Source organism: Vigna radiata, chromosome 4 (genome assembly GCF_000741045.1).
Source record: "Vigna radiata var. radiata cultivar VC1973A chromosome 4, Vradiata_ver6, whole genome shotgun sequence".
NCBI classification, from domain to species: domain Eukaryota; kingdom Viridiplantae; phylum Streptophyta; class Magnoliopsida; order Fabales; family Fabaceae; genus Vigna; species Vigna radiata.
In genome coordinates, this window is record NC_028354.1 from 17,215,743 (window position 1) to 17,241,564 (window position 25,822).

At 29.6% G+C, this 25,822-nt stretch overlaps 2 protein-coding genes across 4 annotated transcripts; both read right to left on the reverse strand.

The window, feature by feature from the left end:
- Positions 1–2,028: 2,028 nt before the first annotated feature.
- Positions 2,029–3,921, reverse strand: LOC106758762 (60S ribosomal protein L34). The gene is made up of 4 exons (XM_014641746.2): positions 3,768–3,921; positions 3,544–3,623; positions 2,361–2,470; positions 2,029–2,277 (listed from the first exon to the last, which is right to left on the reverse strand). The coding sequence occupies exons 1-4, from the start codon at positions 3,844–3,846 to the stop codon at positions 2,184–2,186; spliced, it is 363 nt and encodes a 120-aa protein (XP_014497232.1). The 5' UTR covers positions 3,847–3,921; the 3' UTR covers positions 2,029–2,183.
- A 5,035-nt stretch (positions 3,922–8,956) lies between these two features.
- Positions 8,957–12,946, reverse strand: LOC106758126. 3 transcript variants are annotated; one of them, XM_022779990.1, is made up of 5 exons: positions 12,334–12,946; positions 10,917–12,220; positions 9,788–10,204; positions 9,370–9,602; positions 8,957–9,287 (listed from the first exon to the last, which is right to left on the reverse strand). In XM_022779990.1, the coding sequence occupies exons 1-5, from the start codon at positions 12,417–12,419 to the stop codon at positions 9,033–9,035; spliced, it is 2,295 nt and encodes a 764-aa protein (XP_022635711.1). In that variant the 5' UTR covers positions 12,420–12,946; the 3' UTR covers positions 8,957–9,032. The 3 variants fall into 3 exon arrangements, with proteins under 3 accessions (XP_022635711.1, XP_014496542.1, XP_022635712.1); XM_014641056.2 differs by having other exon boundaries at positions 9,370–9,605; positions 12,334–12,945; XM_022779991.1 differs by lacking the exon at positions 8,957–9,287 and having other exon boundaries at positions 9,561–9,661.
- Positions 12,947–25,822: the final 12,876 nt, after the last annotated feature.

The following is a 25,822-nucleotide window of genomic DNA, read 5'->3' on the forward strand; positions in this document are numbered from 1 at the left end:
TTATTAAAAAATTTAAAAAAAATGTCATCTTCCATTACAATGAAGCATTATTGAGAAATCTTCTTGTGTATCTATCATCCAAAAATCTCATTCCCTATACATCAAAACCGCGAGAAGAAATTCAAAAATCAATTTCAAATTACATTTGAATCTCACATAAACCTGTATAGAAATCCCAAATTTCACAACCTAAAGAACACTAGATGCGAAACCTAGACGCAAGCCATACTTTATCGCCTCTTCTAATCTCATACTTTGTATCTTCATCAATGTATAATCTTCTTCAATACCCTAAATGAGGAGTCTCAGCAACTTCTGCATACTCTGAATACTTCATGAATTGCAAAAACAAAATATGACACACCTCTGCCTAAAATTTGATTATCATTTGAAATGTTCGAAAACAGAAAACAAAATTGAATTTGGGAATTATGGAACCCTAGTTTTGAATTTGAGAACTGTCGAACCCTAGTCATAAGTTTTGAATTTGGGAATTGCGGAACCCATAACACAACACATGGAATCTATTCTTGCCTGAATAGAATCGTATTTAGTGTGTTGAAGTGGGAAGGGAGGATCAAAGATGTGGTGGAGATGAGCATCATTCATCATGGACAAGCAGCAAAACGGTTCTGCTCTCAAGGGAGACACCATCACTCCTACCGAATCATCGATATCAAACCTTAACCAAAGCAACTCATCATGGCGTTGTCACTAGCGACTGGTTGCCATGGTTGTTGGATGAAGGTTTGAGTGGCACGAAATGGAGAAGAGGGGTAGATGAAATTTGCACTTAGGGTTCTTCTTAGGGTTTGATTTGGGGTTCTTGGGCTCTTGCACGAATTTGCTTTTCTCTGGTCCCGATTTCTGATGCAGGTTGTGCGAAGGAGATGACGGCCATGCGAGGAGCTTCGTGTCTTTTGGTTCATGATGAAGATGGTGATTTTTGGTTGTTGCTGCAGAGGCGCGATTCTGGATTGGTTTATGTTTGCGGGTGAATTCGGGGTTAGCGATGAACGGAGAACAAAGATGCTTCCATGATTGACGTTCTGCCAATTTGAAGCTTCAGATTTTCTCTTCTCAATTCAAATTTCGATTAATCTTAATTTTAAAATCTTTCATAAGAACCCCAATTTTTAATGTTTTATAAGCTAGGTATAAGGGTTTGTGCACATCACCTTCACATGTAAACCAAAACTTAACTTTGTTGCAAATTAATTCAATTTTTCAATATTAAGAACTTAATTGACAAAACTTAAAAGACAAAATGTAACTAGAACAAAACCACGAAAATAGAGATCTTCGAATGAGTTTAACCAAAAAGAAAAAATATTGTTAACAATTATAAAGTGACAAAAAAGTTATTTTAGAAAAAAATATGTATTATATAATGCTGATGATACCGTTATCAGGTAGGATTAAATAAAGACTACCTTCAACATCATTTTTTATTTATTATGTTTTAAGTATTAGTTTTTTTTTATTCGTTAATACTATTTTGAAATTTCAAACCAAATTAATATGATTCTTCTTATCTCCCTAAATATAAATCAAACTAAACAAAAAAGTGATTGATTAGAATATTATATTTATAGTTTATAATTAGACTAAATCCGCAGCACACCAATGACTTAAAAATGGATATTAATAATGATTAATTATATTGCATGAAACTTTATAACATTATATATTTTCAATGTAATACTTCCTACTATTAAATATTAAGTATATATAAACAAATAACTATTACTTCTGCCCATCAAGATATTAAAAAACCCGGATGAAGAAAATTTAGATAAATCCATTTTTTAACCCACTAAAAAAAAATATTAGAATCGAATTTCTATGTTAAATTCGATTTTACCAAATCCATCCATTGAAGCTTACATTATCCGACACATTATTGAGCGAATGATATCAATTCAATCAAAATTATAAAAAACTCCATCGAATTTCATTTTCGTCCCTCTCAAAATATTTTAAGTTAATCATATTAAAGGTTTCAACCTACCTACTAAACACAACACGTTTCAGTGTAACAATTTCATATAATTGATTTAAGCTACCAAAAAGAAACAAGAATTATAAAATCAATTTGAAATTAAGTTCCACGTTCATGGTTAACACAAATTCAAAGTCAAAATTCTTTAGCACAATTCTTAACTGACAAGATATTAATCAGCTTAACTCTTAGCAGCCTGCTTTTCTTTTGCCTTCTGGATCTTCAATACCTTTTTCACAATTTTCTGTTCTTCAACAAGGAAAGCCCGAATAATCCTATAACAAGTTTTAATAGCTGTTAAATTTAACTCAACAAAGAAAAATGAAAAACATGCCCAACGATCTCCTAATCAATATACCTTTCTCTAACAGCTCCACCAGATAAAACACCTCCATAGGCCCGGTTAACTGTCCGGCGGTTCCTAGACAATCTAGACCTCTTGTATTCCGCAGGTCTTAAGTGGGGGATCTGCAGATAAATCAGGATTATAAAATTAAGAGACAAGACAAACATCATAATAAACACTTTAAGGATAATGGGGTTGAGTTACAGTTTAACACTTACGTAAAAGATTAGGAGAGAGCTAGTAAAAAAAATATATTGTACCATGATCAAACAAAAATTTCAGTTGATTCTAATAAGCTCCTGGGATTACTTTGGATTACTTGTGAACCCAGCTTACCAGTTCAACTCATTATAAAACAACTTGCACATCAGCACTAAGACGACAAGTGCTAAATAAAATTGTGTTCAAATTACTTTCCCAAAGTTATCCGAGAGCTTATTGGAATATGAATATAAGCTTAGATAAAGCTTCCATAATATTAGGTGTAATGAGTTATTCATGGTCATATTAAATCATTTAAATGGTCTTCTTCAAAAGAAGAATGGTGAAACTTACTAAAATTTATAATAAGACAAAGTATGGTCTTCTTCTTCCATAATACTTTTTTTTTATTGGAAAAAAAAAAGTATGGGAATGTTGTAAACTTTTTTGAAAGACAAAGCATGCTCTTTCAAAGAGACTAACGAAGAAATTAGTAAGGTCAGCTAGAAGTGATAAGCTGAGGCAAAAACTTTCATTACTTGACCCTTTTAAATTTCATTAGCAAAATTTAGTTATTTAAGAATTAATGTCGCCAAAAAAACTCTACAAGCAAAAGAAAATTAAAGCATTCATTCTCCTGAAACCGACATACAAATCATTTCCAGGAGATAACTAATATAAATCATTAAAAACAGCTCAATCTCATTCCCACAACCAATCCCTCATTACCCTATAACCAATTCATACACATATGGACACATACCAGGACCAAAAATGCACAATTTTACAAACAATTAGGCACCCACCAAATGGATAAAATAAAAAATAAATAACAACCCTTAAATTTTTCGGTTAAACCTATCTAACAGGACACAACATATACATGTTTACCCAGATCATACAAAGCATGAGATCTCTATACTTAGCATTTTCCAAGGTTATAAATGGAATTCTTCACAATGAATTTCAAACGTAAATAGCACATACTACATACCCCTTGGATCCTCTTCCCAGTGACAGGACACTTAGGTCCACTAGCCCTCTTCTTAGTGCTCTGGTACACCAACTTCCCACCTGATGCATACCCATGTGTTAAAACACCAAACAGCAATAGCAAAACATAATTTTGACAACAAATTAAGGAACACAATTGAGATAAGAACAAAATACACTCGAAAAAAAGATCGGAAAGAGAAAATAATAAAAAAGGACACATACCAGGGGTCTTAACAATCCGGTGCTGATTCGATTTGGTGGCATAGCTGTGGCGCTTGCGATAAGTGAGCCTCTGCACCATTTTTGTGGGTAATGGGAGTTAAACCTAGAGGACACAAACTAGGGCACCAATGCATGTGTAAATGTTTTATAAAGAGGCTTCTTTCAAACCCTACTTCTAACTCGTTGTCTATCAAACTAAGCCCAGTCCAAAACATTACTCGTCCGTTTATTTGGTGGGCTCTAAGATTCAAAAGAAAATGTTTGACCCAAGTTTTAGGAAATTGACGTATAATATTGTTACATAATATTATTTCTAAGAAAATAGTTACATTTTCAGAATTTTTCTTCAAAATATATTCAAATTTTAAAATATAAATTAAATTATATTTTTGAGATGAAAAAAAATATGATTTTAAACATTTTAATGCAATAAATTTCATGTGTTTTGTTATTGTAGATATTTGTATGATTTATATGGTAGAAATCAATAAAAATAATATTTCTTTAATACTAATATAATAGTTCTAAATTATTTTATTTTATTTTATTTTACTTCATAGTAAAATGATAAATTTAAATTATATCTACGAGTAATCTTTAAACTTTGTAAGAAGTTTTATATTGGAATGAATATTACTCAGTCTCTTCTTACTTTATAAAAAAGGAGTTTAAGATTCTTTTTACAAATATCCCAAAAGCTCATTCTCTTCTATATTTTCTTTTCTTAATATTTGAGAAGTTTGTTGTAATTTCTTTTGTTGGTATAAATTTCTATTTTTACATATTGTTGATATCTTTTTATCTTTACTTTAATTATGTTTATTTGTATTGTTTGTCTTTTGGGTATCAAAGTGAGAAGTGTATAAATCAATTTTTTTAAGTTATGGTAACAAAACACGAGATAGAAAAATTCAATGGAAACGATTTCTTATTGTGGAAAATGAAGATAAAGGCAATTTTAAGGAAAGACAATTGTTTAGTGACAATTGAGGGAAAAACCTTTAGAGATCATTGATCAAAAGCGAGAAAAAAATTAATTAAAACATAATTGCAAATTTGCACTTAACAATGACAAATGCAGTTTTATCCAATATCACGAAGAATACTATAATGAATGAGATTTTGAATACTCCCATCAAGTTGTATGAGGTTAAGTCACTTCACACAAGTATATTCTTGAAGAAAAAACTATATACTCTTCGAATGAGTGAGTCCACATCAGTGATCAACCACATCAACAATTTGAATACGTTATTTGTCCAATTTGTAGTGGAAAATTTAACATAGTTCAAAATGAACATGTAGAGTTTCTACTACAGAGTTTACCCGATTTGTATGATTAACTCATCATCAACATAAAAATTAACAATATTTTGAGAATATTGTCAGAGCTATTTTTGAAGAAGAGTCTCGACGAAAGAACAAAGTAAATATGGTGGAAAGTTCAAAGCAAGCAAAGGTTTTGGGGATGATGAGAGGTAGATCAAAGAATGTGGATCTAGTGGAAGTTAGACTCATGATAGATCAATGTCTCAAAGCAAGAAGCATCTTAAAGGCTACCGTTGTGACAAGATGAGGCATTCAAGAAAGATTGTTGGCACTAGATGAATGGATGAAAGAACTTTGTAGCATCAACCACACAAGGTTGTTTTACGAGTACCTTGGAAGATGGAGATGTAGTGGTGAACAAAGTGATAATTAGCTCTATTGATGGAAGACGACTACATGAAAGGTGGATAGGGGATTCAAGTTAACTTGGCATATGACCTCAAATTGGGATTGGTTTTACACTTATGAACCTGTCTCAAGTGGATCCATATTCATCAAGAATAATCATGCCTTAGAAGTTGATGCAGTTGGTACTATCAAAATAAAAATGTATGACAATATTGTTCGCACAGTTGAAGGGGTACGACACCTGAACAACTTGAAGAAGAATCTACTGTCTATTGGGCAAAGTTCACATTGAAGGTGGAATCTTAAAGGTGGTGAGAGGAAATCTAGTAGTTATGTAAGCAGAAAAAATCATGGCAAATTCATATATGCTTATCGGAGATACGTTGCAATAAACAAAAGCAATTGTTGCATCGACAAGTTAAGAAGAAGCTTTGATGTGGCATCATGGACTTGGACACATGTTAGAGTGAGGTCTGCAAATTCTTACAAAACGTAATCTCTTACTTAGGCTCAAGGAGGTTGCTTTACCTTTTTGCAAGCACTGTGTGATAAGCAAGGAATATAAATTGAAGATTTCTAAAAGCGCTAACAGAAGTAAACACAGATTAGACTTGGTTCAATCTAATATGAGGAAAATCATGGGGATTATCTCTAGGAGGGGCAAACTATTTTTTCTCCGATTGATGATTACTCTAGGAGATTGTGAGTGTACCTCATCAAGAGAAAGTTAGATGTGTTACCAATATTCAAGGAATCCAAAGCGCGAGTAAAACTTGAAAGTGGGAAAAGATTTTAAGTGTTTGGGTTATGATAACAATGTGAAGAGGTATCGGGGTTCCACTACCTACAAAGTTAATGTTAGAAAAGATGCAAGAACAAGAAAACATAGTTTGCAGGTTGAAGAAATATATGTACGATTTAAAACAAATGTTCAAGTGTTTGTACAAGATAATTTGATTCCTTCATTAGTCTCAACTAAAGTAGACATAATTTAGACCATTGTACTTATTACAATAGGATGTTCAAGTATTCGTACAAAATATTTTTATCATATTATTTAATGTGGATGACATGTTGGAGGTAGACCCCAACAACGCTTAAATCTAGAAATTGAAGGCGCAGATAGCTAAGGAACTTGATATAAAGGACTTAGGACCAACAAAAAAGATTTTAAGGATGCAGATTCAAAAATTTGACTCATAGTTACATTTTACAAAATCTTAATAAAATTGCTTACTTGCATCTTGCAAGTTAGTGATCAAAATTTATCCCTTACTCATTTTACAAGTAAAAGATCAACGTTAGGTTTATTCACTAGTACAAAAATATCGTATAACGTCGGTGTTTTTCGGCCTTTCATGACGAATTTGAGACTGACGTCATATCGGGAGATGTTAAAAGTACTTACTGAAGATCTTACGATGCTTCACTATGCGAGATTGCAAGCCAATTTCTACTACATTTCTTATCAATTGTACGTTATCCTCAAGTGCAAATCCTAGCAGTGAAACACAAAGGATAAAAATGTCTCAAGTACCATATGCATTGATGATGGGTAACCTTAAGTATGCTATGATTTGTACAAGACCAGACATTGCATAAGTAGTGGAAATGGTTAATTGGTTCATGGTAAATAAGGGTGAAAAACATTGGAGTATTGTAGCATGACGGAAAGTATGGTCTGAAGATTTGATTAGTTTCATCAAAATCTTCAAGTGAGAGAATATGAGAAGTCCCACAATGGAAGGAGCATTACTTGGAGCCTTCTTCCCACCTTATAAAAGCGAGCCCAAAGCTTTATTTACAAATACCCCAAAATCTCATTCTTTTCTATCTTTTCTTCTCATAATATTTGAGAAGTTCCTTTAATGTAAAGGAAAATGTGTTGTAATTTCTTCCATTAGCATAAATTTTCATTTTTGTCTATTATTAGTATTTTTCTCATCTTTACCTTAGTTGTTGTGTTTAAGGTGTTTGTTTGAACATTACTAAGTATTATAAATTGCTTAGTTACTGACTTTCTTATTTTCTCTTATGTATGTTCTGTTATATGTATTTTTTTAGACAAAATATTGTTAAAATAAATATCATAAAAGTTATTTTAATGTATTTTATTACATTGTACTTCTTATAAAATGTTTTAGTAAGTTAAAGCAAATGAATAAAATATATTTTATTGGAATTATTAAGTAACGTAAGATTTTTTGACATACCAATAAGTTTTGATTTAAAATTATTTTTTCCTTTTTATGGTGTTAACTCATCTAAACCCTCGATCATAGAATGCTCTTTTATCCTTCATCTTGAATTGAATCGGTTTGATCTTCAATGTCGAAGATTGAGCTAAGTCGGTTCGAGTCAAAGTATCAAGCCAAGTCAATTGGAGCGAAAGGTTGAGTTGAGTCAAATCAGACAAATATCTAGTTAAGGTCGAGACTAGTTGGTACTGATAAAAAATTGATACTAATTGGTCCTAGCTAGAGGTTGAGACTAGTCAACCCTAGTTGAAGGTCAGGAAAAGTTGAACTTGACAAAGAGTCAAAGATCAAGACGAGTAGAGCATCAAGATGAGTCAAATTGAGACAAAGGTTAAAAAGAGTCGATGCGAACCAAAGATCAAGCTGAGTAAGATAGAGTTAAAAGATCAAGTCTCAAGCCAAGAAAAGTTGTCTTAGACATAAAGTCTAGCTAAGTCAATCCAAACTAAATGTTGAGAGGACTTGATCTAGGATGAAAGTCTATATGAGTTAACTTTTTGAACTTGTGAACTTTTATCATCTTGACTAATGAAAATTTTCACAACTTATAGAATTTTAATTTCCTTCTATTTTTGAGTGAATTTCAAATTCTATTATTTTAATTATTTGAAATACCTTACTAAAATTTTCAATTTCAATTTTCTTTTAATTTCTTCATCGAAACAAGTTATTTTACTTCAAAAAAAATATAAAATTCTCTAAATAAATAAATCACTCTTTTAAATTGCTTCATTCCTACACAACGTTAAGATGTCCTAATTTTAATAATAATAATAATAGTTTATATACATCCAGGTCTCTTCGGTATCAAAATGCCAGAAATAAATCTTATGATAGATAGTGCTTAATATGCACTGTCTAAGAAACTATTTATCCAGTACATTTGAAAATTATTAAAGAAGATGCACCAAATTTAGAAATGCGAGTGTAAGTTGGTTCCATTTGAATATAAATATCTATATATTATTTATTTTGAACATAAATATCTATATACTATTTATTGATTAAAAAAAATCTAAATTCATATGAATCAATAGTAATTAAACTATATTTTTGTAAATCTGTATTAAAAAATAAAATATTTTATGTAAAGACAGCATGAGGATTAAATGGGAATTTTGTTTTTTTATAAAATATTCCCTTTATTTCCTTTTTATTGTGATAAAGTAATTTTATCTAAGTTTAATAAAAATCAAATGCGGGCTTATAACATAATATGTTAATTATTAGGAAACGATCACTTGAAGAATTGGATCATTGAAATACTTTGAAGTTATATGCAAAAATTCATTACTACTTCAATAATAACATTGTAAATGTGAAAGAAGTATCAAGTAGGGAAAAGTAAAAATGATGGTTCTACACGTATCCTTCGGTTTATAAAAGTGATCTTGTTTAATTTACTACGACACCATGCTAGTTGATCTGTCGTTATCCTTGACATGTTCAACACTCTCAAAACCAATTTCATGTCCACTTGAGAGAAAAAGTAAAGCACTTGATCTGCCTCATCTTCATGATGCTTTTGGAACTTCTTTAGTATGCAGCTTCCACTCCTCAAAACCTCTCTCAATCTCTTCTCTTTCTGCAAAAAATGCAATCTTTAAAGAACAAACTTGATTGCAATTCACATTAAGAAAGTGACTGTCGAAGCTTTAGTCAGTTACCTTTTGAAGATCTGTTCTAATCTCCACCAAAAGCTCTGAATTTGAAGGGTCTTGGAGCTGTACTTGATTTTCTTTTAGACCTTTTAGAGCCAAGCTAGATGCATCTTTATCAGCTCTTATAAAACGCCAAATTGTTCTGATGGATTCTTCCAAAATCTCCACTAGCATGTCACTAGTGATTGCATCTTTATCTGCTTCTCTTTTACTGAATTTCCTTTTATCCCTGGCGTTGTCTTCTGTGTCCAAATAAGATTCTAAAACCATGAGGAACTTTTTTGTCTCATGTATGAAACTTTATATGGTCCCCCCACATAAGAAAGTGGACATGAAAAAGGTAACCACCACATTCCATTTTGAATAAAGACACTAAAGGAATTCACATTCTAATTTGAAAAAAAGAAAAGAAAAGAAAATTCACCTCTTATTACTGGAACTTGAAGAAGATTGCGCATTGCACAACGATTCCTGGCATAGTTTTGAACTCGTGGACCATGGAGGAAAGGTTCATTCTCTATAAACCTTTGGAGAAGCACTTGGAATTGTTGAAACTCTCCTGCTACTTCGTTGAATCTTAGTAACCCGTATTGGTCAGATTCCCATAGCTTCAAGGCCTTCTCATATTCCCACTGAAGGAATTCCCAAGAAAGGCACAATTGCCCCACATAAACCATTTCCAAGTCACTGTATAATTCTCTTACAAACTTCTTCATTGGGTCAGCTTCTATTTGTTTTCGTCTAGAAAGGCGAAAGCCGCGTGGAATAATGTTTGTGAATGCTGGTGAAGGGTTTTTACGGGTTGAAAATGATTGGAGTGGATCCTTTGACTGCAAAACACCTACAATTTCCAAGAAACTTAAGGAATGTGCTATGACTATATGATTGGAATCTTCTCTGTTAAGCGTAATGCAAAGGGTAATGAAGATTATAAAAGTATAACATAACTTTCCCTGAGAATGCTTTCCTAACTAGTAGTCTTGCATGGTAAGAGTTGTTTACAGAAAGAGATAAGAAACAAAAGGCGATAGAAACATTGCGTGGAGCATTACTGTCAGTGCTAGATCATTGTAGGGACTGGTTTCTTTTGGAAATTAGGTAAAAGTTATCCACAATAAGAAAATGTCCAATTGTTAGGCAGAAAAATAGTAATTGCATATTTAATGTTTATGAACCAAGTAGATGTGATCATCTAGTTAAATGTAAAAGAGCTGGTAGCTTTTGGTAGCTTTATGCGATCTGAAATTGTTAAATACTTAATAGAGCTATTAGACAAGGAAAAGCTTAGTGTAGTTATTCACTCAACTGCTATGTATATTTGGGTAATTCATGATTTCCTAGTGCCCAGCTAACCAATTGAAGGGTCGTTACCTCTACTTTAATGATTTAGATGAGGTAGGTCTTGATGACCATCTAAATTAAATGAAATTGTTCATGCACTAAGCACACTAACTTTGAACAAACAAGTAAAGAGAAATTTAAAAAATAAAAAGGAAAAACAGCTGCAGAAAAGAAAATCAAAGTTCAGGTAAATCGATGCAAAAAATACTGACCTATAGCATACATCTTTTGGTAATTCAAGATGTCGAATTTCCGCATTCGTTCTCTATAACTCCTGTAGAATTTTGGAAGCTCGTTTGTGGTGTTACCATGCTGTAATTTTTCATCAATTTTCCATGGCTTTAAGTCTTCCATTATCCTTGGAGACTCAGAATCCTCAAGGATGGTTGGCAGACCAGTGGCTCTGACCTTCTTCAGTTCCATCTTCAATTGTTCTATCAAATCTTGATGTTCCCACAGTGTGTCAAACCGGTTGGAATCCTCAAGATCAATAGTTGTTAAAGTTTGTGAATGGGGCTTCATTGATTGTTGAAACTTGGAATTGATATTTTTATCTTCAAAACTTTTTCCTGAAGACTCCTCTAGCCTGCATTCTTCTTCCAACTTTCCAAGCTCATCCATTACATCTTCATCCTCTTCGGTGAAATCATCAGGCTCATATCCAACATCCAAATTCTCATATCTTTTCTCATCCCCTAAGTCCATATCCTCTTCTGTTAAAACTGCATTTTCTTCTGCATTGCTCTCCACTGTCTCAAACTCCAAAGTGTTTCCAAAATCTGTGTCTGATAAAAACCCTTCCCCCAAAGAACTGATAATATAATCTGAGTTGGAACTTGAACAAATAGATCCATCTTCCGAAAGAAAATTGCGAACAATTGGCTCGACAGGATGCTCTATAGACTCCTCAGCTTTGAGCTTCTTTTCTGTGAAATTGTCGAGATTTTCTTCACTAACCCCTTCTTCACAATTTTCTGGCATAAAATTATTCCTTAACAATAACCCAAAATCATATTTAACTTGATTTTCCAATTTAAAGGCTTCGTTTGAATGAACAAAACATTCTTTGACAGTGAAATTTCCAGCCTGAGGTTCATCCAAGAAGTGACTGAAACTCTTGCCTGACATGAACTCATACTTATTGGTGGTGCTGGCAGAAACAGCATCACCCCCCTTCACAAAATCACTACTTTCATCGTACCCTCCTCTGAATTCTTCATCATAATTGTAATTCCACTTTTGGTATTCAAATTTGAAAACCAACTTTGTCGTTTCATCTTCTTCGGATCCTAAATTCTCACTGCCACGAAGAGTTTCGGAACAACGTTTTTCAATGGACTTCGTTCCTTCCTGGCAACCATCGGAATAATTTGGATCATTTTCACGTGAGAGAGCATCAGCTAGATACCCAAAATTTTCAGACTCAGAATGAATTGACTCAGCTTGCTCATTGTCACATGAAAACTGAGAAGAATAAAGCGGTTTCATTGCTCTAGAAGAATCAGAACAACATAATCTGGAACCGAAAAAAAAAAAGAGAAAAGAGAGAGATTAAATGAAATGGCCAATTGGTCCATCAATTATTGAACTGTTGGTAGAATTCACATTCTAAAATTGAGAATACAATACCTCATGAAGACTTTGGTGAAGACCCAAAACAGAGTATTCAAAAGCCAAGAGAGAAATTTCCAAAAATATTCCGCAAAAGGATCCATTTCCGGTGAAGAAAACCTTTCATAGAATCCATAATCACATAAATGGAAGTGGGCTTTTCACCCAAATCTCATTGAGGGGGTGAACTCATTCCACAAACGTGTTCATTCCTTTTGAAGCAAAACAGAGGAAATGAAAACAGGGGAGAGTCATGCAACGCTGATTTTAACTTTGAAAATTTGCACAGGAATGAGACTTTACACCCGCAGGGATAAAGATGTACGTGCAAACTCTGGAAGATGTTTTTCACATGCGAATCCGATTCAGCAGAGGGTGAAGTGTTACCTAATTATAAGGATGTGGAGAGAAAAGAACATGTCAGCGACTTGTGTTTGAGTTGGGTTGCTTAGAACCAAGGATTCTGGTTCTGTATTGCCGTTGTTACCATGATTCTGAGTCTGTTTCTACTTCTCTTTTATATGATTTGGTTCGGATCAGAAGAGAAATCAAAGGTTGTGTCAAATTGAAATTTTACGCCTCATTCCACTACAGAATGGAAAAACCAAAAATATATACTACCATTTGGGGTCTTACTCTGTAGTTTCCATGTTAATATATGTTCTTGCGAGTACTATAATGCTTATGTATGTTTTTATTTTGATTTCTGTAATATTTTCATTTTAATCTTTTCCAAATTTAACATTCTTTCATTAACAAATAATTAACGGGTGTTGTCATGATAAAATAATAATTTTATTATTTTTACAGTACCAAAATTGAAATTATATCTGCTAGATAAATATATTTAATAGGTGAGAGAATATACGAATTTAATCTATATCATTCTAACTTATATGTATAATAGAATTTTTGTATAGATATTTAATAAAAATAACTTATTACATATAATCCATAAATTACTGTAAATTTGTCATATAAATTTTAAAGATTATATGTATGCGTTTGTGTAAATAAATACACACTAAATGTAATTGAAGGATATGGTTATTATTTTAATTAAATTCAATTGATATTAAATGTCACTAAATGTGTTTTTTACTTCTAATATCTTGAGTGTTACGTTTATGAATACAAAATGGTTTTTGACATTTATAAGGTATCCATAATTCTAACCACTTTTTATTGTTAGTGTAAACTTGAATTGATGGAAGAGAAGTCAAAGAAGCGTGGCTAAGAAAATACGACCATAGTCGACATTGGTTATAGAAATGCACAATTCTCACAATATATTTAAATTTACCCACAAAAATAGGCCTACTTTTGACTTCCCAATGTATAGTATTTTCTTTTTTGGTTTTAAAAATAAATTAATTTCTCTTTGCATGAAACTTTGAATATATATATATATATATATATATATATAAAGGATGGCAGCCATTAAGGCTAATTAATAGAAAGCTTTATTACTATTTAATATATATTAAATAAGGGTTTGACTAATTATTTTCAGTTTTTTTATTAATTTGATTAAATCAGTTTCATATTGGAGTGTTGATTACAAAATATATAAATAGGATCACTTAGTATAATTTCTATCCTTCTTATCGTGTCTTTGATTTAATTATTTGTTTATTCCAAACAGTGATAAACTAATTTTTGAACTTTTCAACGTAACCAAAATGTGAGGTTAGATTAAACATAACAGTATTTTCATTTAAATATGAAAATGATAGATGATATAGAAAATGTTTTTATACTATAAAGACTTTATTTATGCAATCCTAAGGCACATAAATGAATGCAGTTAGCAAGAAACCCATGTACATAGAAATCGTGAAAAAAAAAAAGAAGGTATGTTATATTAGGGAAAAATAACTTTTTCCTTTTTTTTTCATTGTGATTGTATCTTTTTTCATGTATTATGAACTATATTAAAAAAATTCATAAAATAATTTTATTAGGTTTTTAAAAATAATTATTTAAATTAAATATATTTCTATTTATAATAGTAAAAATTAATATTTAAATAGTTTTCGTGATTAATAATACAAACATATTTCAGAAATTTAATCGTGATTAATAATACAAACGTATTTCAGAAGTTTAAAAGATAAATTGTAAGTTAAATAAATAATAAATACTTATTAATTGCGAATTATAAATGTTATAGAATACATATATAAGATGGTAGATTATATTTATATTTATGAAAATTTTTTCTTCAATTATAGCATACATATATAAGATGGTAGATTATAGAACAATTTTGACTAGGTCAAAATTTTCTTTATTTTTTTTTTTTAAGTTTTTTATTTTTTTATTTATGGTTGTTATACACACACACTAGTGAAAGCATGCACCGTATGTTTATTTTTTTTATGATAATAAAAATAATAAAATTATAATTATGAAAATAATTATAAATAATTTTTACAATGTAATTGTAAATAGTTTTTATTTTATTTTTAAATTTTATTCATTTATTTAATTTTGAAAAATAGTTAAGTTTGAGAAACTATTAAATTTAAAAAAAATCACTTGAAAGATAAAATTGAAAAAATAAAAGAAAAAGTGGATACCAAAAATATGAACCTATTATATATATATATATATATATATATATATATATATATATATATATATATATATATATATATTAGTATATTTAAAGTTTTTTTAGTTTTTATTTTGTTGCAATTAAATTCACTGATAAAAAAAATAACATAAAAGAATGATAAAGTAAATACTAGAGTGAATTGATCACAATGTTTCGAGAAAGAATAGATATATGTATTGTTAAACTTCTTTTATGGATTATTGACTAAATTAAAAAATAATGGTAAAATTTGAAACTTATTTTCTCATTTACATCATTCAAAATTATTAATTTTATATGTTCATCATTTAGGGCGTGTTCTTAAAAATAAAAAGAATATGGCAAAGCAAACTATAAGAACTTTGCAAGAAAAAAAGGATGAAATTGTGACGATAAATACATGTTTTCGAATGAAATTTATTTTTTGATGTGTTATTTTATGTGTCATATACTTTTTCTTTAATTTTATAGGAACCAAAAGATTAATACGAAAAAGATATGGATAATTACATATAAAAATCCTAATGAAGTGATGAAGTAGGAAAGTTGGTGTATGTTCAATTCTAATAAAGTCTATAATTCATGTTACTTAAATTAGTTTTTTCTTGTATTCTTTGTAAGAAAAAATTCAAGTATATGTATCAACGTCATCATCATTTCCATCAAAGGAAATATATCAAGTACTAATTTCTTAGCTTATGCTTTTATAAACCAAAAACATTGAACGTGTTAGAGGTTTAGGTTTAAGTCATTACTTATCTAAAATGTGACTTCAATGTTCATTAACGGAATATTTTCAATTTTTTGTTTTCTTATACATACAAAATCAGATTAATATTTTTAGTTTTGAATCATATTGCATTATCTTTTTTTTTTTTTTACATGTTGTGTTGATAGATATTATCATGGTAGACACATAACAATACAAGAATAAGGAGCTATGTGATACCTTTCCTGCTCTTAAACACATATAATATGTGTTAGTGAGAATTTTGTATTTATATACTTAATTAAGTGAAAAGTAAGTTCCAAAATAAAAAAAGTTATTTTTGACTATTTTCATTATTGATTGTTTTTATTAATTTTGTTTTAAAATAGGTTGACATCAAGTCAATGGAAGGAAATGATAAATTTTTTTTAACAAAATCATTAAATTTTTACTAAATTAATATATATTTTGTATTGTTATTCCAATTGTTAATTATCATTAATTTTATAAGTTAAGAATCTAATTAAGAAAGTGTTTCCATAAGTTAAGAATCTAATTAAGAAAGTGTTTCTAACTAAGTAACATATTATCAACATCAAACAACATGATAAATGAATATTTTAGATAAGTTTTGTTATGAACTAAAAATCTTAGATAAAAATTGTGGGATGTCTCTAATGACATGAAGAGTTAGGAGAAAGTTTTTTTTTTTTTTTATCATTTTGTTTTTTAATTTCTTGACCACTTTTTGTGCTCCAAATGTCTTAGAGTAGCCAACTTTCATTCATTTGTTAAGTGTTTTGATTGCAAGGTGAAACCATTCTAAATACTTTCACAATTTTCTCTTCAACGTCATTTGATTTTGTTCTTTGCTCTCCTTCTTCGCTTTTCTGTCCGGAATTGCACCTGTCAAAGATTCTCCGATGCTTAATAGATAGTCCATACAATAATTTTAGATCAGTAATAAATAGTAAACGTGAACCACTTTCCTTTAACCCATATTTGTTCTATGATTGTCTGACCCATGTATAATACATTAAGGTTGAATGTAATAAATATTAATTGTAGGTGATTTCCATTATATTCTCTTAAATATTTCATTTTGCAAGTCTTGTATTATTTCTTTATGTTTTGTGTGTATAGTTTAATCCATGCTTTATTAAGTTTAATTGCATTAATTGGGTGTTATGTTTTGGAAGTTGTAGACGTACCTGTTTAAATAAATAGGCAATTTCAGCCCTTTAAATATATTGAATTTAAATTAATCTCATTTTAAATTGTTTTTTTTAATATTTTGTTTAAGTAAGACAATTTAAATTTATTGAATTTGAATTTTTTTATTTAGATAAAATATTTAATTTACAACTAAATTAAAAAGAAATATAAAAATAAAAAATAATTATTAATGATTTAAAATATCATTATTGATAATATTTTTTAGTCAAACTTAATTAATTTTCTTTTATTACGGTTCATTAAATAAATTTAATTGATATTGGCAAAATCTTTTTTAATAAATGAAAGTGTTTTTAATTAATGTTAATTATAATTATTTAAACTAAGATGGATGTGATTTATTTTTGTGAATGTATTGCTTAAAATTAATTTTGAGAACTTTTCCATCGACGTAAGCTAATTTTTTTCCCAATCAACATTAGATTTCTCATTAATATTATTAAATCGCATGAAATCACAAATCCAGTCTTTTATGCATACAAAATAACATAAAGATTGTCTTTTTAAAGGAAAAGAAAGAAAATAACTTTTTTTATAAAAAAAAAAGTTGATCTTAACTTAAATTTGATTGTTTTCAAAATTGTAAAATGAAATCTAGAAAATGATGAATATATTTATCACGATCTTAAAGAAATTTAGAGAAATAAGTTTTAAATGAATAAATATTCGTTAGTTGTCTAATTTAAATCCTTTTATATATAATTGGTAAACCCTTCCGGACTAAATTCAATTCAGTTAGATTTTACATCTATTTTTTAAAGTCAAAATTTAAACACCATTAACAATGATGTCGTTAAGATTACGGCCATATTTAATTTAAAATGATAAAACATTAAATCTGACCAATTAAAATCCTAATGAATTGAAGCTTAAACGTAATTCATTATATTTGTTTTTTTTATAAAGAAAAAACTCAAATCAAAACACAAGACTGTCACAAGTTGCTCTAACTATGCCATGAAATTTGATATATTTGTTTTTTTTTTTCTCTGAATGAAATATTTAACTAATAATATTAAGGAAAATTATATTTTAACAAATTTTTTGACATTATTTTGACACTGCATACGTGTCAAAATGTGGTTGGACGATTTTAAATTAAAAAAAAATTGGTTTTTCTCTTTCAAATATGCCTTTATATCAGTTTTTCTTAATTTGAAATCGTCCAATCACATTTTGACACATGTGTAATGTTAAAATGGTGTCAAAAATTGATGTTAAAATATCATTTTTTTAATATTAATAATATTATTGTTGCACACACTGTTTCTTGAAACCGTGTTTCGTGCGTGACTTTGGTTTCACGCATAGAATCGTTGTTACAAGGAAATGACGACTTTGGTCGGTTCAAACCCAATAACAATACAAATTAGCTACACAGAAAAGGTACCAATTCGTCAACTTTTCACACCTTACTCTACTTAATAATAACAATTATAATTTCTGTCTTTTTATTTTATTTTCGTTATATCTTAAAATATTAATGTTATAAATTTAAAAAATATTATTATCTTTGTACTTGATCACAAAAATAATAGAGCCAATTAAAATAATTGTACAATATAATTGTTTTTATCTGTGTAAATACAATTTTTTATTAATTGTTTAATATTATTTTAATTCGAATGATAAACTAAACCTTAGATATAAATATAAATAATATATACTTAAATAATTTAGCTTCAAACGGAGCCTGGGAATGCCGAAAACCTGTGTCATGAAAAAGAAAAGACAGAGAAGGTGATGACAAAGGAGACATGATCACGGGTTTTAGAGAAAGTGTATGTAAGTAGAAATTAATAATAATAATTTCTTGCCAAATATGGGATGAATCCACGTTCTTCTTTCTAGATTTTTTTTTTTTTTAAGAATTTTGTGATTGGAAACTGTTAGTTCGTGATAAATCCACGATAGACCAGTAGAAGAAACCATAAATTATTTAAATAATTTAAGCAGTGACATTTAATACTTTGTTAGGGATACATCTCTTAAATGACATATTGAAACAATCATACTCAATGCTTAAGTGTTTAAGGTCTTATTCACTTGAGTAGATTGGAGGAAGAGTAATTGGGAGGATTTAAGAGGATTTAAAGATAAATTTTTGTTGTTGTTTATTTGAATAGATTTGGAGATAAGTGAGATTGAATTTTGAAGTAAGTTTTTTAATCTGTCATATAAATTAAATCCTACACTAATTTTCACAAACTTTATTTCGAAATTCATTCTCATTTACTTCCAAATTTACTCAAATAAACAAAAATAAATTATTTTCAAATCCATTTAATTACTTTCCTTCAAATCCACCCAAGTAAATAAAACCTAAGTGATAGTTTGAGTGAGACAAAAATAATATCAATTACTTATCTTCTAACAATGAGTAACTTTTTTCAGTTAAGCAACACTAACACGTCTGAAACAATTATATATCCACTTGGAGGAATGATACTCGAGTGAAAACAACTCACGATGAGACATTCCTCACTATCTTAATAGCTTATTCTCTCCTTTAACTTGGAATTAAATGGCTTTGTATCACATTTAATAAGTTTTTATACGTATTATGTGATCTTTTATGACATTGAAGATATAAAACAGTGGTTTAAAATAAAAGATGATTGGTGTAGAATGTTAAAAGTAGATTATGACAATTGTGATATTAGAGTGATTAACTCATAATATGAAATAACAATTATCAAAGAGTAATATTATGTTTGGTTTGATACAATGTAGATATAATTTAAATATAAGTTTAAGTTTTATATAAGATAAAACTCACAATTAAATATTATATAAAGAAAATTTTAAATTTAATATCTTAAGATTTTGAATAAAAGTGATGTCGATTTTTTTATATGTTTAACTTATATCATATATATAATATTTTTTTAATAATACTCTAAAAAACATGTCAATGAACAATATCATAGTCCTAAATTTGTCTTTGTAACTTACTTAGACCATTAATAACATCTCAACAATTATAGTTTAAGTAGATGTTATTCTACACTTGAGGAAAACATATCATATGAAAGGGATTTACTTATAAGTAGTCTTACATTAGGTAAAAATGGCAAAGTTAAATACCATACAATACTTGGTTCATCTTGACACTAATGTAAAAATAGTTTCCTATGACAACTTATTATGTCGGTTATAATCCACCTGACATAATAAGTGACACGGTGACATAATTATAAATATTGTTTAATATAGTAAAATTTGTATATGAGATTAATCTTTTCTTGTGTTGAGTACACATAAAATATTATATTTATAATAGAAAAAATATAGACTGAGTTAAAAATACAAATAAGGAATAATAACAAACAAATTAAAGATGAAAGATAAAAGATAAGATATCAATTTAAAATATCTAATAATCTAATATTAATAAAATGTTTAAGTTATAAAATAATAATATTTTTGTTATAACAATAATTTATAATTTTTTATATTAATAATTTTAATATATATATGATTTTAATTTTGGATTCATACGATCATAATTATATATATTTATCATGTTTTAAAAAATTATTGTATATTTTCATATATATAAAGTATCATATTCTATTATTTTTAAAACATATGTATCGATGATATATTAGATATATGTTGTACTAGATATAGGTCGACATATATTATATTTACTTTTGATAACCAGTTTTTTTTTCTTCTTGTATAAAATTTTATTTTAAGATATTATAGGAAAATACTTTTAATTTCCTATAACAATTTTTTTATATTCTACATTAGTGGTTTAAAAAATTATTGGACGGACACTGAATATACATAATTATAATAAGGGCAACAACTAAAATTGAATTATTTTAGAGACACAAGTTAATATGGATCAAAATTATAAAAATGAAAACGTCAGAGAGCCAAAATTATAACCATATTTGAAAGGAAAAACATATTTAAACTCTGAAAAAATATAAGAAACTATTAACTTAGACACAAACCAAAGTTTGTTTTGAGTCACCTAAGTCATTTAATGTTATTTACTCCACCGAACTTTCTAGTAATCTACTAACTATCTTAATATATTTATATCATATATTTCAATTTAAATTTAAAATATATTATCTTCTTTATTAATTAACAAGTGACGTATTAAGTAATAAAAATTATACGATAAATAATTTATTTATATAATCATTATAATTTCTCCTTTGTTCTTAGAAGAGTAATAATATTATATAGAATCGTAATTTAAATTCTATTACAGTGAAAAAATAAAGAAAAAAATAGGAATTATCAATAAACATTAATATTGAGTCATGTTAATTACACACTGAAAATGGGTGTATGTAGAAAGTGTACTATGAACTTAATTAAGAGGGATGGTACACAATTAAAAAAAATTTACAAAGTTTAGTTCAAAGTATGTGACATCCCAATTATATAGAAACAAGATCATATAATATAGGCATTATCACTTAAATAAAAGAGAACACTTAGAGCATGATTTGTAGTTAAGTATCTAATGTGCATCATAATTTAAAACTTCTACAATTAAAGTATTTCAAAATGACATAAACTGAAATATGAAAATCCTAAGAAGAACTAAGCTGCAACATCGTCTACCTCCAGGACTTGCTTGCTCCAGGGGTACCTCCTCAACATCTGCTCACATCCAAGTGGATGATCATCACAAAGGAAAAACGTACACAAGCAACACACAACACATAAGCAAGGATGAGCTATGTAAACAAACAATATACATATAGCACAAATCAATCAACTTCATCATGTTTAGTTATATATAAAGTAAACGGTTAAAGACATACAATTCTGACCATGCATCAAGTACTCAACGCGACTCATCCGAATTTGTATAACTGTCAAACTATTGATAGTCTTTGCACTTGCATAGTTCAGTTGACCCTCCCCGACACTATGCAAGGTAAATCCTCATACCAGTCTATAGCTAAACTCTAAGACTATAGACGAGGACCTTCTTCCACTCTCACCACTCACATCGTTCTTCTCTATTTGAGGATGAACAATGCTTAGAGTGTAGGGATAGACTTACCATTTCAAAGCTCCATACATTTATACAAGACAACAACACAACCTCTACAACCACTTCCAACCATCTCACCCTAAGATTTCCAAATCATACTCAATTACATCATTCTAATTCACAGTCATATTCTTTCAAGCCCCACAATTCAAATATATAAACATACATGACACTATGTCAATCATACAACATAACACCAAACCGAAAAGCATCTCAAATAGACAATACTGTCATGTTATCTCAATTACACCACAAACCTCTACAATTTCTTGTAAAATAATACATCTTCACAGATAAAATTAATTAAATTAAATACACAATATCATCATAAAATTTAAATCACCATTTAATTAACATTAAATAAGTTATCTAAAGTTAAAACTATTTACTTTAATTATTTTATACTTTTATAGTTTGTTCAATTTCTAATTAAATTCTCTAAAACATAATCACAATATATCTTCTAAACTAATATTATAAAATAATATTTGAAGAATTCCAATTAAATAACAGATTATGACAAACTTTATATAATATATTATTATATAGTAAAAAAAACTACTAAAACTGAATACGTATAAGATATAATATATCATATAGTATAATATATTATATAATATACATTAACCTAAAACCAAAAGAAATCCTACCGTAACACATCGAAACTTTTGTTGCACCAATAAAATAATTTGTATTTATTTATTACAGTGGTCCAATTTCTTAAACCTGGCTCTATTAACTTACTTTCCATCAACTGTAAATCTCTCGTAGTCCTACCTTCAAAAGCCATTTCACTTCTTTATTAGACACTTAGTGTTACTACCTCACACTTATATATACATGAACCCATTCTTTTAAAAGCCATAAATCTTACCCCTGTCACCCAAAACCACAAGTTAACGTTTTCTTTATATAATCCTCGTGCAGTAGGATACTCACAATCCATGCACCAAAGTTTCAATGTCTTTCAACTAAAACACTCATTTAAAAACTCTATACCATGCAACCTTGTCACCCATAAGATTATCTCACCTCTGCACTCGTTCCTTTGGCCATCAAAAAGATTCAACAAAGGTAAACTAATATATTACGACATCTATATAACAGAGACAACAACCGCATTTCACCATGCCTATTTCAAGTCACACTTACTCTCCATCTCTCTTTCCTTTTTCAAGCACCCAAATATAAGCATTGTTCCATAATAGAAGCCGCGAAACACATTCTATCTTCACGGACCACAAACCTAATGCTATCCATACTTCATGTCCGATAAACATAGAACAGAAAATAGTACTAGGAAAACTGTTAGCTCATTGGCAAGTGTACCAAATCGTTCAAGTAATAAAACTGATAAGACCAGGTATCGTTTTCCCAAGAGACTTGTGCAACACATGACAATTCTTCCTTTCATAACTCAATTAGACATCAAAGTACACAAAAACACAAGAAACTCTTTTTGGTATTTTTATCAAACAGTTGGTGTGCAAGGAATTTAACATAGTGTATTTACAATTTGTCAAGACTAGAGTTCATCCACTTCATTCTCATGCATTTACAAACAACTCAATTCCACCAATTAAGTGTTCAATTTCAGTTCTAAGTTCAAGTCATATTTTCCAATATATCAAGAACCAAAATTCAAGCCATGGGTGATCAAGCCACAACAAGCATTAAGCATAGAAATCAAATACTAACATTGAAATGGAAAAGCATATGTATTAACATCACAAAATACACAAGATTCAGTTTATTACATCTAATCTCAACAAATAGGAAAAACTCTCCATGGAGGAGAACTTAGGGTTCACAATATTGGAGAGATAGGAAAGAAATTGGAACCAAAGAGAAGATGCAAAGCCTTTCCCAAGGTTCTTGGCAGCTGCTCCATGCTCCATTTGCGCCTCCCCTTCGCATCTCCATCTCCAATCTGTGACCCATCTTCTTCCTCAACCCAAAAGGGGCAAAATCACCATTGAAGAAGCTTGAAGACCCAAGGAGGAGTGGAAGAGTTTCCCAACACCCCAAACAGCCTCCAAGGGCCTCTCCCAGTCTCTCTAGGTGAAGAATGAAGTGTAGGAGGAGAAGTCTCCCAAAAATCGCGAGACCCATGTTTAAATAACCCATTTTTGACACATCAGTGAATTTTTGCGCCCAGCGCGGCTTCCTGGCGCCCAGCGCAGAAATTCTCTGGAAACTCTGCAACTCTGGCGCTCAGCGCTGGGAAAGTGGCGCTCAGCGCTACAATCACTGAACTCTGGCGCTCAGCGCTGGAAATGTACCGCTCANCGCCAGNGCANCTTCANCATTTCTACAATTCAAGTTCTTGTGCGCTTCCAAAGGCGTCCAAAATGGGTATTTGCTTCAGATTGATCTTTTATTGTCCCAAAACATGTTCCCTTGAGTTCTTGCTTGTTTTCCTCCACTAGAATTGCTTCCTATTCCTTTATTTCACACACTAAAACATAGAGATTAGAGGTAAAAACAAGCATATACTAAATAAACACAGGAAAACTATAAAACACACTAAATGTGAGGATAAAACAAGGTAAAAGCTATGAAGGAGTTGATTTGTTCACAAAATATACACACACAAACACGTAAAATCAACCGTTATCAAAAACACACCAAGAACAACCAATACATATAAACGGTACTGCATTATACACACGTATGACCAACCATGGTCATTATATCAATAATATTCAAAAGACTCAAACATTGGTTACAACAACCCAACATAGCAAAGTAAGCTCCCTTTACCTGGAAAACTCCACAATACAACTCATTGTAACGCTGTAACAGTGCCTCACACAGCGAAGAACACCATAGACCCTACTGATCACCATTTTGGCGATAAAGAACAGCCCCCTTAAAACTAGTTTGAGCTAAAAGATGGAAAAAGACACTAAAAGATCACATACACAACTGAATCGTTGCATGCTCAAAACTCTAGAAGCATGAAGAAAGGGGGAAACAACTTACCAACTGAAGAGCAACAATCTAATCGGTTCAAGTCAAAGCTCTCGACTCCAAGAACGCGTGGACGCCACCTAAATGAAAATGCAACGATTCAGTTTAAAGATTTGGTAGAGAGAAGACAGAGGAATGAGGGTTGGAGTTCTAAAGAGAAGATTATTCTTGAGAGAATGAGTTTAACTTTTTAGAAAGTTTAACAGAAATATTAAAATTGATTTTTTTTTAATAATTGGCTCCTCTCTTTTACCTTAATACCGTATTCATCCCATTCTCTTTTAATATATATATATATATATATATATATATATATATATATATATATATATATATATATATAGGGGTTTGCTAACTTGCGTACGCCTGTTTTTCAGTTNATATATATATATATATATATATATATATATATATATATATATAGGGGTTTGCTAACTTGCGTACGCCTGTTTTTCAGTTGGTACATTTTAGCAATATGTACCGGGTTTCAGTAGACAAAAACACCCTTATATAATGAATTCTAAGTTTTAAAGTTAAGGGTATTTTAATAATTTTCATTCTCAAAATTAAAAAAAATAAAATAAAAAAACCCAAATCCTACCCACCTCTCTCATTCCTCTCAACCCTTTCTCTTTCATCTCTTTCACTCTAACCTTTTCTCTGTCATCCCTACTCTAGCCCCAATTGAAAAAAATCAGGCCTTATTTTAATAATTTTCATTCTCAAAACTAAAAAAAGAAATCACAAACCCTTACTCACCCCCTTCATTCCTCTCAACCCTTTCTCCTTCATCTCTCTTACTCTAACCTATTTTCTCTGTCATCTCTGCACTAGCTCCAACTAGAAAAACATTCATTATTAAATAAAATGGTTAGAGAAAAAAATACTTATATAAATAAAAAAATTAAAGCACCTAATTTTTTCTTTATATAATTTTAAATAAAATTTCTAGATTTAG